General features: G+C 47.0%; 1 protein-coding gene across 3 annotated transcripts in view; it reads right to left on the reverse strand.

The window, feature by feature from the left end:
• Positions 1–8,056, reverse strand: part of Brsk1 (BR serine/threonine kinase 1) — a 26,228-nt gene extending 18,172 nt beyond the window's left edge. The window contains exons 1-5 of one of the 3 annotated variants that reach the window (XM_087581321.1): positions 7,972–8,056; positions 7,477–7,534; positions 5,970–6,064; positions 5,734–5,819; positions 3,524–3,664 (exon numbers count right to left, since the gene is read on the reverse strand). In XM_087581321.1, coding sequence (XP_087437447.1) covers positions 3,524–3,664; positions 5,734–5,819; positions 5,970–5,975 — 233 coding nt within the window. In that variant the 5' untranslated portion in view covers positions 5,976–6,064; positions 7,477–7,534; positions 7,972–8,056. Of the gene's footprint in view, positions 1–3,523; positions 3,665–5,729; positions 5,820–5,969; positions 6,065–7,476 lie in introns of all 3 variants that reach the window. The other 2 variants (XM_087581314.1, NM_001127337.1) reach the window with 2 other exon arrangements.
• Between the last annotated feature and the right edge of the window lie 4,952 nt (positions 8,057–13,008).

Consider the following 13,008-nt stretch of genomic DNA (forward strand, 5'->3'; position numbering starts at 1 on the left):
GTACCTATGTATGGGCATGTACCTATGTATGGGCGTGCCCGGGAAGCAACAAGTTGACATCCAGCATCTTCCTCGCTTGCTCTCTACTGTGCTTTTATTGTTTGCTTGTTTTTCTTTTCTTTTCTTTTCTTTTCTTTTCCTTCCTTTTCTTTTCTTTCTTTTTTTTTTTTTTTTTGTTTTTGTTTTGTTTTGTTTCAGAGCTGGGGACTGAACCCAGGGCCTTGCGCCTCCTAGGCAAGCGCTCTACCACTGAGCCAAATCCCCAACCCCATTGCTTGTTTTTCAAGGCAGATTTTTTCTGTCTGCCCTGGATTGGGTTACCTAGCTTCATATTATACTTCCTAAGTCTATTCAGCTTTCTCTTTTTCCTTTCCTTTCTTTCTTTCAAATTATTTTGTTTTATGTGGATGAGTATTTTGCCCATATGTATGTATTGGCACCATGCAGGTAGATGCCTGGTGCCTGAAGAGGTCGGAGGAGGGTGTTGATCTCCTGAAAATGGAGTTGTGATTGTGAGCTACCGTTTAGGTGCAGAAAATTGGACCTAGGGCTTGTTAAAGAGCAGCTAGTGCTTGCAACCTCTGAGCATCTCTATGGCCTCAACTTAAAACTCACTTATTGATTTATTAAGACAGGGTCTTACTATGACGCCCTAGGCTCTCCTGGAAGTCAATGTATAAGACCAGGCTGTCGCTGAACTCATAGAGATCTACATGCTTCTGCCTCCAGAATTATGTACTGTCACATCCACCCTGCACTAGTTATTAGAAATATAGGGGTTGGGGATTTAGCTCAGTGGTAGAGCGCTTGCCTAGGAAGCGCAAGGCCCTGGGTTCGATCCCCAGCTCCGAAAAAAAAGAACCAAAAAAAAAAAAAGAAATATAAACGTTGGGCCATTGAGATAGCTCAGCAGCTAGCAGTCTTTGCTGCCAAGCCTGATGACCTACAGTTGATCTCTAGAAGCCACATGAAGGAAGAACTCAAAAGTTGTCTTCTGACCTCGACATGTGGGTCATGGCACCTGCACCCTTCCCCCAGTAAATAAATAAATAAATAAGTAAGTAAGTTTTGTTTGTTTTTGTTTTTTTTTTTTTTTAGAAAAGAGAAATAAAATACAGCAAGGTATGGTGGCTCATGTATGTGATCTTAGCATTCTGAAGGCTGAGTCAGGAGGATTGGTATGAGTTCCAGGCCAACCTGGGCTACACTGTGAGATTCTGTCTTACTACTCCCCAAAATTTTAAAATTTTAAAATACTTCCATATCAACTCCCCACCCCCACCCCGCAAAAAATAAAAACAGCAACAACAAAACAGTTTCTCTATGTAGTCCTGGCTGTCCTGGGACTTGCTCTGTAGACCATAATGACCTCGAACTCAGAGATCTGACTGCCTCTGCCTCCCAAGTGCAATGATTAAAGGCATGCACCACCATGCCCAGCTATTACTATTGTCGATGTTGTTATTAGGAGTGCATATCAAGTAATTTTTTTTTAAACTTTTTAAAGATCTACCTGTTTTTCCCTCTTGAGTGCTGGGCCACAAAATGCTTCAAGTAATTAAAAAAAAAAAAAAAAAAAGAAGGGCTGGAGAGATGGCTCAGTGGTTAAGAGCACTAACTGCTCTTCCAGAGGTCCTGAGTTCAAATCCCAGCAACCACATGGTGGCTCACAACCATCTGAATAAGATCTGATATCCTCTTCTAGTGTGCATGAAGATACTGACAGTGTACTCACATACATAAAATAAATAAATGTTTAAAAAAAAAGGAAAGGAAAGGAAAGGCATTGCTACTCATTGTTATTCAAAGCAGACAACTACTTCCTTACTCAGGACCTTTCCTTTTTTTTTCTTTTTTTTCGGAGCTGGGGACCAAACCCAGGGCCTTGTGCTTGCTAGGCAAGCACTCTACCACTGAGCTAAATCCCCAACCCCCCTCAGGACCTTTCTATTCCTGGACCAAACTCCTCAAGATTTAAGGGTCAAATATGGAGGGAAATGGGATGTAGAATTCTGTAGTTTGCAGGTGTCTAGTGAGGTCAGAGATACTTCATCTTCCTGGATCCTGGAGCTGGACTTACAGCAGTTACGAGGCTTCAGATGTGGGAGGCGGGACTTGAACTTGGATCCTCTGCATTACATGTTCTAGCCACTGAGAGATCGCTTTAGCCATACCTAAAGATAGGGTCTTTCGGGGTTGGGGATTTAGCTGAGTGGTAGAGTGCTTGCCTAGTAAGCACAAGGCCCTGGGTTCGGTTCCCAGCTCCAAAAAAAGAAAAGAAAAAAAAAAAAAGATAGGGTCTTTCTGTGGAGCCCTGGCTGGGCTCGAATCCTTATATAGACCTTGCTGGTATCAAACTCTCAATAGGGCTTCTGCCTCCGTCTCCTGGGCGATAGGACTACAGGTATGGATCCCTCACCCTAAATGCTACATGCATCATCTCTTGTCTGGGTTAAAGGTAGGTAGGTCATTGAGGAAAAGAAGTATCTGTCTGTAGAGATACTCATGTCATAAACATGAACTGCAATTCTTACCTCACATCAAACAATTATTAACTCAAAAGGGACCCTGGGTTTAAATGCAAGAGCTAAAACTGTATAGCTTCTAGAAGAAACCATTGGATAGAACTCTAGTGACCTTGACTTAGTTATAAGTAGCACAGAAGTGCTGGGAAGATGGCTGGGGGTGTGGGAGACGACTTGCTTCCAGACCTGATGACCTCAGTTGGATCTCTAGGACCCACAAGTGGACAGGACAGGCTCCTAAAAATTGTCATATGACCTCCACATGCATACTGTTGCACACTTGTGCACACTTTCTCTCACACACACCATAAAAAATGTACAAAACATGAAAAACAGCTAGAGCTGTGTGTGGTGGTACACATCTGCACTGTGAGTAAACAGGAGGCTGAGACAGGAGGACTGCAGTGAGTTTGAGGGCAGCCTAGTCTACACAAGAGAGGAACTTATTGAAACCTGGGTTTTCTCTCACACAAAAAGGAAAAAAAAAGTTGGGGATGGGGCTGGAGAGATGGCTCAGTGGTTAAGAGCACTGACTGCTCTTCCAGAGGTCCTGAGTTCAATTCCCAGCAACCACATAGTATCTCACAACCATCTGTAATGGGATCTGATACCCCCTTCTGGTGTGTCTGAAGACAGCTACAGTGTACCTATATATAAAATAAATAAATAAATCTTAAAAAAAAAAGTTGGGGATGTATCACAAATGGTAGTAGTGCTTTCCTAGCACGCCAAAGCTCCAACCCTCCCATGCTTACTTAAAAGAAAGTTCTAAAATTACATAGCAACCATGCATAAGTCTGAAAATGTGTTTAAAACCACTAAATTGTACACTTTTTCAAAAGGGTAAATTGTATGGTCTGAGTTACAATACCAGGAATTTTATAAAGGTTAGGGCTGAGGGCTAACCACACTGGTTTCTGCTCAGCCCTTCATGTGGCTGCAGCAACCATCATCCTGGGCCACCCTCAGTCATCTCCCCCCTGCAGCTGTCCCCTCACCAGATGGAGTAGCTATGGCAGAAGTCCAGCGCTGACACAATCTGGCGGAAGAACTTTCGGGCCTCCTTGGGTGTCAGTCTCCCTTTTTTTACCAGGTAGTCGAACAGCTCACCACCAGAAACATGCTCAAGCACCAAGTATCTGAAAGACACAGACGGGGCAGAGGGCTGGAAGGGGCATGTGAAGGATGGAGGCCTGGTCTCCCTTTTCTGAAAACATTGAAGCCCCAAATCCCACCAGTCTCTGCAAAGAAGAAATTTCAACTGCAGTTGCCACAAGCCTCCAGGAAAAATGATTCCAGTATCCACACGTCTCTAGGAAACCAAGACTCAATTCCCACTAGTCCCATGTGGCATTGATTCCCAAGGAAACTCTTGATTGTTTTTGGAGATAATGCAACCCAATTGGCACCTGAGGTCAGAAACCATAATCCACACCAAACTCTGGTGGAAATAAAGACCCTACTACCTCCACTAGCAGTCCATTCCCCCGGCCGCAGCCCAAGCCTCTAATTTTCACTAGCTGTTCTCATTCACTTTTGGGCAGTGACAATTACAGTACACACCAAAGACAAACTACAACTCCCATCAATTTAAAGAAGTTTAAAACAAAACCAACCAACCAACCAAACAAACAAACAAACAAAAAACCAACCAACCAACCAACCAACCAACCAACCAAACAAACAAACAAACAAAAAAAAAAAAAAAACCCTCCTAACTCCCATAAGCCTCTGGGACATAGACAGTCCCAATTCCCATTTGGAGACTCCAAATCCCATCAGGCTCTGAAAGATTACACCTCCAGTTCCTATCAGCTCCCAGGAAACAAAAACTCGATTTTTGAGCTGTTGGCCAGTTAGATTCCCATGTGAAGAACAAACTCTCATGAGCCCTCTCTCAGCTTTGATGGTGGAGTGGGAGTGGTAACCACCAATTGTGAAAACAATGGCTTCTCCTTGCCTCCACACCTGGGAAGCCAAAGGACTACAACTCCCATGAGGGCCTGGGGCTATATACTGCTTCCCGCTTAGGGAACCTACTCTACCAATCTGATGGATGTTGGATTAGTGGCTTTATCCTATACCTGGGGGAGGTTGTGAGGTTGGGAGGGGGACTGTGAGGCTGGTCCCCTCTTCTGTTGTCTACTCCAGCTGTTCTTTGGGCCACCAGAGTGTGCACAAAAGAATCATTCTCTGAAGCCCAGACAGCTGACCCCACCCCCATCTTAACTGGACGGTAATAGACTTTGTGATACTGACACAGGACTCCAAAGAAGGCCTACTGTTAGGGTGGCCAGCCTTGGCATCGTAAATGATGTTGGGATAGGAGACACTTCAGATGTCCCGGAGTGGGAATTTTAAAGGATTCTTTAGGCTCCTTCTGGGCTAATGTAATCCTAACTGCCTTAGGAAGAAAGAGGCAGCTAGCTGGGTTTGGTGGTACAGCTGAGGCTGAGGCAGAAAGATAGCAGCAAGAGGCTCAGCCTTTGTTCTGATCTCAGGACCACTCTACTCTGTTGTACTATTAGTAGTATCAGGTGGAGTGTAGATTGTGGGACATTCCTGTACCCAAGGGCAGGACTGGGCATTCAGTGATCCAACCTAGAAGTTCAAAAAAATTGTTTTCTCTTCTCTTCTCTTCTCTTCTCTTTCCTTTCCCTTCTCTTCTTTTTCCCTTCTCTTCCCTTTCCCTTCCCTTCTCTTCCCTTTCCCTTCCCTTCCCCTTCCCTTCCCTTCCTCTTCCCTTCCCTTCCCTTCTCTTCTCTTTCCCTTCCCTTCCCTTCTCTTCTTTTTCCCTTCTCTTCCCTTTCCCTTCCCTTCTCTCTCTCTCTCTCTCTCTCTCTCTCTCTCTCCTCTCATCTCCCTTCTCTTTTCTCTCTCTTCTCCTCTCTCTCTCTCTCACTCACAAGTAGCCCATTCTGGCCTCCAACACGACAGTGTAGCTGAGGATGACCTTGAACTTTTGGCAGTTCTGCCTCAGCTCAATAGAGCTGAGATGATACATGTGTGCTGCCACTACCAGTTTATGAAGTGCTGGGGTTGGACTCAGCGCTTCCTGCATTCTACAGAGGTACTCTACCAATTGAGTTACATCTCTAGCTCAGAAGCTTGAGTTTTGCCAGGCCACACTAACAAGGTCCTGTGTCTGGAGAGGTCTCTATACCATGGAGAGGGAGGATGGAGGGGCTGGGCGTCTATAAATACCTACAAATATTTCTTGTTCTCGTAGACGTCGTGGAGCTTGAGCACATGCGGGTGTTCAATGAGCTTTAGAATGGCGATTTCCCTCTCCACCTGAGGGGCCAGGGACACAAGAGAAAGGGTGAGCATTACCTCCCTGCCTTTCCTTCTGTACCAAAGGACACTCCTGCTACAAACACACACTTATGCGCGCGCTCGCGCGCGCACACACACACACACACACACACACACACTCACACCTACCTTCATCAGCACAGATTCCGACAGCTTCTCCCTGTTCACGATCTTGACAGCGACCTTCTGACCCGTGATGCAGTGGACCCCAAGTTTAACTAGACCTGGAGATCATTTAAAATATGAAGTGTTCTCCTGGATCTCCCAATAGCTCTTAAGTTGTCAACACCCGTCTCCCCCCTTGCTTGGCTACCCATTTCTCCTATTCTGAATTTCTGCATTTGAACTGATAGCCAACAGCTGTCATTCCTACAAAACAACTCCTTTCCCATTCGTGCTGCTCACTTTTGGTCCTTCTGACTGTCCACCCTCTGCCTACCCCCTCCACCAGCCTTCCCTGGTCTTTCATTCTGACTCTCTGACCTTCTGGTATGTCTGCCCAACTTCATCTTTCCTTTCAGATTCAGAAGCCCTATAATCTCACAAAACACACTCTCAATTTTTCTTCTTTCCCAAGCCTCCCCATCCTCACCTCTTTCCAAAACCCAACCCTTCAATTATCTTTAAAAAAAAAAAAAAACTCTTAAAAACTAGCTGCCATGGTTAAAAAGCATGTAAACTCCCTGACCACTCCTCAGAATCCGCAGATCAGCTGTGTATGGTACTTTCTCAGTCCCAGGAATCCAGATTTCATCCCTCCTCCCTCAGACTCAGTAGTCTTTGCCCCAGCCCTCCTCCCTCAGACCTAGGATTGTAGGTTCCTGACCCCTCCTCCTCCTATAGTTCGAAAATTGAGGTCAACAACACGTCACACTCTTACTACCAGGATATAAAGGACTGACCTCCCTTTCCTATCTCAGGCCTGGAGTTCAGTTTCATAGTGACCCAGGACCCACAGCCTAGTACACTGGAGGTGGCCTCCCAGTTCACCTCGACCCCCTGCCTAGGAGGTGGTCATGCCACACTCAGCCTTTAGTATCAATCAAAGATAACTCTGCTTTCCAGGCCACTCCTGGCTGGGAACTGAGCTGTCTACAGTCCACCTCTCCATTCTATTTCCACACTGCAGAATGGGGAGAGTGTAGTCGACCTCACACTCTAGGGCTCCAGCTTGCTGCCCAGAGCGCAAGTGGCCCCTTTTGAGAACGAGAAGAGGGACAGGAAAGCAGCCTCTCTCTGGATGGACGCGCCTCCACCCAGCCTGCACCTCCACCCTGCCTGCGGCTGTACTGCAGCACCCGCCTGCCTCAGCTTGCAGAATTAGCCCGGGCTCCACACCCGAAACGGGCCTACTTCCCCAGTGCTTCCTGAAGCCCCTCCAATATCTGCCCCAATAGGGTTACTTGAGCCACAGTAGTCCATACCCCTAGGACCCAGTAGTCCCAGACCCCTGCCCTCTCGAGGCCCCAGCGTCAGACTCTCAACTCGGTACACCGTGGGCACTTGGAACTCAGAATTCAAGCCCCTTTTCTATGAGGGACACAGGGGTCTGCCCTTTAAATACCCATGGTCCCGCCCTCTGCCCCTTCCTGCACCCCGCCCCCGCCCCAGGTGTCCGCTTAGGTTCTAGGCTCACCTGTCTGTCCTTTGCCCAGCGTCTTCTCCAGCCGATAGGGGCCCACATATTGGGCGTGCTGGGGTGGGTGTGGGTGTGGGTGTGGGAGGTGGTAGGCGGGGGAGCCCCCGCCACCTTCCTTGGACCCGGACGACATGGTGCCCTTGGTCCCGGCCCGACCGGTCCCCCGGCCGCCCCCCCTGCGGCCCGTCGCCCCGTTCCTCCGGTGGGGGCCGGCGACACCTCCGTCCCGGCCCCCCCGGTTGCTCCCCACTTCTCCGGGGGTCCCCAGGGGGCTGGGCTGGCCCCCCCAGTCGGTGGGCCGCAGAGCTGGGGGAGGGGGGGCTGCCGGGGGGGTCAGGCCCCTGGAATCAGCATGGCCGGGGGGGCTGCGTGGCCCCCCCTCCCCAGCCCGTCCCTGGCCGGCCCCCCCCTTCCTGTGCCTCCCCCTGCAGGGGGGGTCTGAAGTGCGGGGCCGGCGGATGCTGCAGGCCGAGATCCCCCCCGCCCCCCCACGCGCCCTCTCTCCTCCGCCTCCTCCTCCTCTCCGCCTCCCCCCGCCACCTCGTCCTTTCTCTCCGGCACGCTGACATCACCATCCGGGGACTCCCGGCCCTTCCCCACAGTTAACCCTTTCGGAGGGGGAGGGGGAGTGGCAGGGGGCGGGCCTGGAAGCTGGACGGACAGGAAAGAGGTGGGAAGATGCAGGGATAGGTGGAGGGATGTACGGATGGGTGGAGGGATGCTGGAGGAGAGGGATGCTGGAGGAAAGAAGGATGCCTGTAAGGTTGGAGAGAGATACAGAACCACTAGACAAGCAGACATGGAGACACAAAGAGAAGTCTGACATACATTAGTAGATGGGAAGATGCAGAGTATCAGAGACAGGGTGGAGGAGAGGAGGGAATAAGGGAGGGAGGATTAAGAGTTCAAGGCCATCCCAGCTATAAAGTGAGTTTGAGGACAGCCTAGACTATGTGAGAACACCCCCTCAACCAGCCCTATAAAAAAAGAGCTGAAAGGGGCAGGCGGATAGGAGACAAACAACCAGATGGGATGAGGAGACAGAAATGCAAAGGAAGATGTAGAGAGGGGGACAAAGAGATATAAAGACTGTCAGGGGTCCAAGTATTCACAGGAGGGAAAGATGCTCGGCTTAGACAGGAACAGACTGCGGGTATGTGTGTGTGTGTGGGGGGGGGTGCAGAGGATAAAAGAGACGGAGATAGAAAAGGGAAGGACTTTTGGGAGTTGTAGACCCAAGTGTGATCTATTTCTCTATGTCCTCTAAGGTCAACACTGTGTACTCCTTGGGCAAAGTCTATGTTCCCACCATTATCAGGGCTCCACGTCCTGCTATTGTTTTTTTTTTTTTTTTAAGACAAAGTCCAGCTGACCTCAAACTATGTGGCTGAAGGTGACCTTGAACTCCTGATCCTCCTGTCTCTATCTCTCAAGTGTGGGATTAAGTCCTGGAGAGATGATTCAGCAGTTCAGAAGAGCAGGCTGCTTCCCAAGGACTGGGTTTGCATTCTCAGCATCTATAAGGCAGTTCACGGCTGTATATAATTCCATCCAGTTTCAAGGGATTTGACTCCTGGGCACCAAGTACACATGTGGTACACATGCGCACAACCAAATACCCATACACATAAGTCTTCTAATTCCTTTAAAACTGTTTAAAATCAGTCCTATGCCACCGTGCTTCAATGTCTTCTATACCTAGGTGGGTAGGCAGGTAGATCCCAAGGCAGGTTGCATTTGTAGTGTTTGCTTGTTAAGTCCTGGAAACCTCAAATAGGCATCAGTATAGTCCATACACCTCTGTGTGATCTGCACTCAACCGTGTGGGAATCTGGTCCCTACTGTGTTTCTATATAAGCCATATCTTTTTTGTCAGGCATCCGAGATTGTTAGACATCCATTTGATCCCCAAGTTTCTCTCAGGGTGCGCCCATGAAAACTGGTGCTCCTCTGAAGTGGTAAGCCTATTAAACCATCTTCGTTTTAGCAACATCACTATGAAGTCTGAGCCATGTACTGTTCTGAATGGTAAGGACATGGCAGGGTGCTAAATCTACAAAATTCCTCCCCTATAGGGTTCTCCTGTTAGTGGAGGAGGCAGCTGATTGGACAAGGCGAGGACCCTGTTAGCCACTTTAGACAGTCATGGTTGGTTCTGAAGAGATGACTAAGGGTAAGAAACTGTTTCTTTTCTCCTTAAGATTGTATTTGTGTGGGGTTGGGGATTTGGCTCAGTGGTAGAGCGCTTATCTAGGAAGCGCAAGGTCCTGGGTTCGGTCCCCAGCCCCGGAAAAAAAAAAGAAAAAAAAAGATTGTATTTATGCATTTGGGTGCCACTGGAAGTTGGGAGAGGATGCTGGATGGCTGGAGCTGGAGTTACAGGTAGTTGTGGGCTGCCTAGAGTGGGTGCTGGGAACTGTACTCAGGTCTTCGATGAGCAAGAGCTCTTAATCACGGAGCCATTTCTCCTGGAAAATGCTTCTAGGAATAGGTATGCATTAGGTAAGATGGCTAGGAAGTAAAATGAATCATGCAGACAAAAGGCAAGGAGTAGTTAGGGAGAGAAAGCGCAAGTGTAAAGGTCCTGAGGCAAGAGTCTGCTGGGTTATGTCTTAGCAACACTGAAGAGGCCAGGGTATATAGATATGAGTAAGCAAAGAGGAAGGCCAGAAAGCAGCTGTGTTGGGCTTTATATGTAACAGTCACCATGTCTTTGCTTTATGTCTCGTATTCTGTAATTATCGGTTTTCATCTGTATTAAAAATATATATGTTTGCCAGGCAGTGGTGGCACCTGCCTTTAATCCCAGCACTCGGGAGGTAGAGGCAGGTAGATTCTGATGAGTTCAAGGCCAGCCTGGTATACAGAGCTAGTTCCAGGACAGCCATGACTACACGAAAAACAAAAAATATATAGTTTAAAAAAAATTTCATACATGTATATAATGTATTCTGGTTACTCTCCCCACATCTATAATTTATTATTTGTGTGTGTGTGTGTGTGTGTGTGTGTGTGCGCGCGCAGATGTGTGTTCACACGCGTGCATAATGCTTGTAGAGAACAAAGATCAACCTCTAGTTGGTTCTAGTGTCATTCCTCAGGAGCTTTCCACCTTGGGCTTTTGGTTTTGGTAGTTTTTTGAAATAGGATTTCTCTGTGTAGCCATGGCTGTCCTGGAACCCACTATTTGACCAGGCTGGAATCAAGATACACCAGGATGTTCTAGATCTAACTGAGAGCAGAGCATATTCTTTAAACTCAGCCCCCCCAGCCAAAAAAAATCCCTAACTGAATCTCATGTTCTAATTTTCTTTGGGTATATAAGGTCACATATTCATAGGTTCTGAGGATTAGAACAATAATGTATATGTATACATGTATGGGTCTATGTACGATGTATATATGTATAATGATATATGATGCCACATAATATAAGTGTACATATAGCATATTTATATGTATATATAATATTAAACATATGCACCACGAGGGTAGCCAAGATGCAAGCTCCCTTGCATACTATGAAAGTTACAGTATGATGCATAGATACATATGTAGATAATAATTTATAATAATCTGTAAGGAATGTGATCATAAAGCTTTTCCTTCTTTACTGAGATACTCCAGAGTAATAGGGGTCCTATTAATAATAGCATATACCTGTAATCATAGTACTTGAGAAGAGGAGGAGTTCAAGATCAGCCCAGGTATTTAGCAAGCTCAAGACCAGCCTGGGCTACAGAAATCCTTTTAAAAACCTAGAGAATGTGGTTAGGGAGATGTTAGGGAGACAGCTTCGATAGTAAAATATTTGTTGCACTTGATAAAGGATCTGAGTTTGATCTCCAGCACCCCCAGGGTGTTTGTGTGGTACATGCTTGTTGACAAGTGGAAATAGGAAGATTCTCTGGGACTCAATAGCCAGCTGGTATAAAACGTAGGGCTGGAGAGATGGCTCAGCAGTTAAGATGAGTACTATTCTTTCAGAGGACCCAAGTTCCGTTGCCACACCCATGTCAGGAAGCTCACAGTTACAGGTAACTCCAGCTCCAGGGAATATAAAACCCTCTTCTGGCCTCCTATAGCACCTATATTCACATGCACTTACCTGTACATAGATATACATATATACATAAATAAAAAGTCTGGAGCAGATGAGATTCCTCAGCGGTTAAGAGCACTGGCTGCTCTTCCAGAGGTCCAGAGTTCAATATATATATATACGCATACATGTAGGTAAAATACTCATACATAAAAGTGAATAAAATAAGGCAGGGTGGGTGTGCACACTCTTACCCCCACATTCAGGATGCTAAGGCATGTGAATATTTATGAGTTGTAGGACCACCTGGTCATGTCTGCTCCAGGCCAGCCAAGGTTACATACTGAGAGCCTCATCAAAACAAAACAACAAAATACCAAACCAACTCCAAAATGAAAAACAAAAGTGGAGTGGGGTGGGATGGAGAGGGAGAGAGAGAGAGGGGGGGGGGAGAAATAGTTCAATGAGAGATAGTTCATTAAAAGCTCTTGTTACTTTATTGCTCTTGCTGAGGACTCAGGTTCAATTCCCAGTACCCGTATGATGGCTCACAATCATCTGTAACTCCAGTTCCTGGCAATCCATCAGGCATGGGTATGGTGCACATACATACGTGCAGGCAAGACATGCATTCACACTGGGCAGTGGTGGTGCATGCCTTTAATTCCAGCACTCAGGAGGCAGAGGAAAGTGGATCTCTGTGAATTTGAGGCCAGCCCGTTCTACAGAGTCAGTTCTAGGACAGCCAAGACTACACAGTGAAACACTGTCTCAAAAACAGGACAAAAACCCAAAAACTAACCAACCAACCATAAACCATTCATATACAAGTAAATGGATAAATTTACAAAAATTAAAGCAACAACAATAATAATGTGAGGGGCTGGAGAGATAGGTGGCTTGGCAGTTAAAAGTACTTACTGTTCTTGCAGAGGGCCTGAGCTTGGTTCCTAGCACCCACACTGGTTGTCTCTTAATTGCCTGTAACTCCAGCTTTAGGGGATCCTATGTCTCTGGCCCCATGGGAACCTGCATTTACATGCACCCGCCTCCTCCTCCACTACATAATTAAAAACAATAAATCTTTAAAAGAAAACTCTAAAAATATTTTTTAAACGAGGTGAAGATAAAAGGTGGAAGACAGCTGATGTGACTTTCCACACACACCATGCATAGTCACATGAAGACATATATACACAACTCAGAGTATTCCACATCGAAACCGATAATAAGTGGGGAAACAGAGGCCTAAAAAAAGATGAGACTGAGTCTTAGGTTACAAAGGTGGGATATTAGGGGCGATATGCCAAGACTCTATAGGAGCAACTGCAGTTAAAATCGGTTAAGTGAGGAACAAAACCCCTTGAGAAGCAGAGAAGGGGCGTGGCCTACGCAGGGGCGTGGCCGAACAGGACAAGCTGAAGTTCCAGGTACTAAGAGGCGGGGCTTGACTGGGTCAGGCCGAAACGCCTAGAACAGAGGCGGGG

This window comes from Rattus norvegicus, chromosome 1 (genome assembly GCF_021556685.1).
Source record: "Rattus norvegicus strain SHRSP/BbbUtx chromosome 1, alternate assembly SHRSP_T2T, whole genome shotgun sequence".
NCBI lineage: Eukaryota > Metazoa > Chordata > Mammalia > Rodentia > Muridae > Rattus > Rattus norvegicus.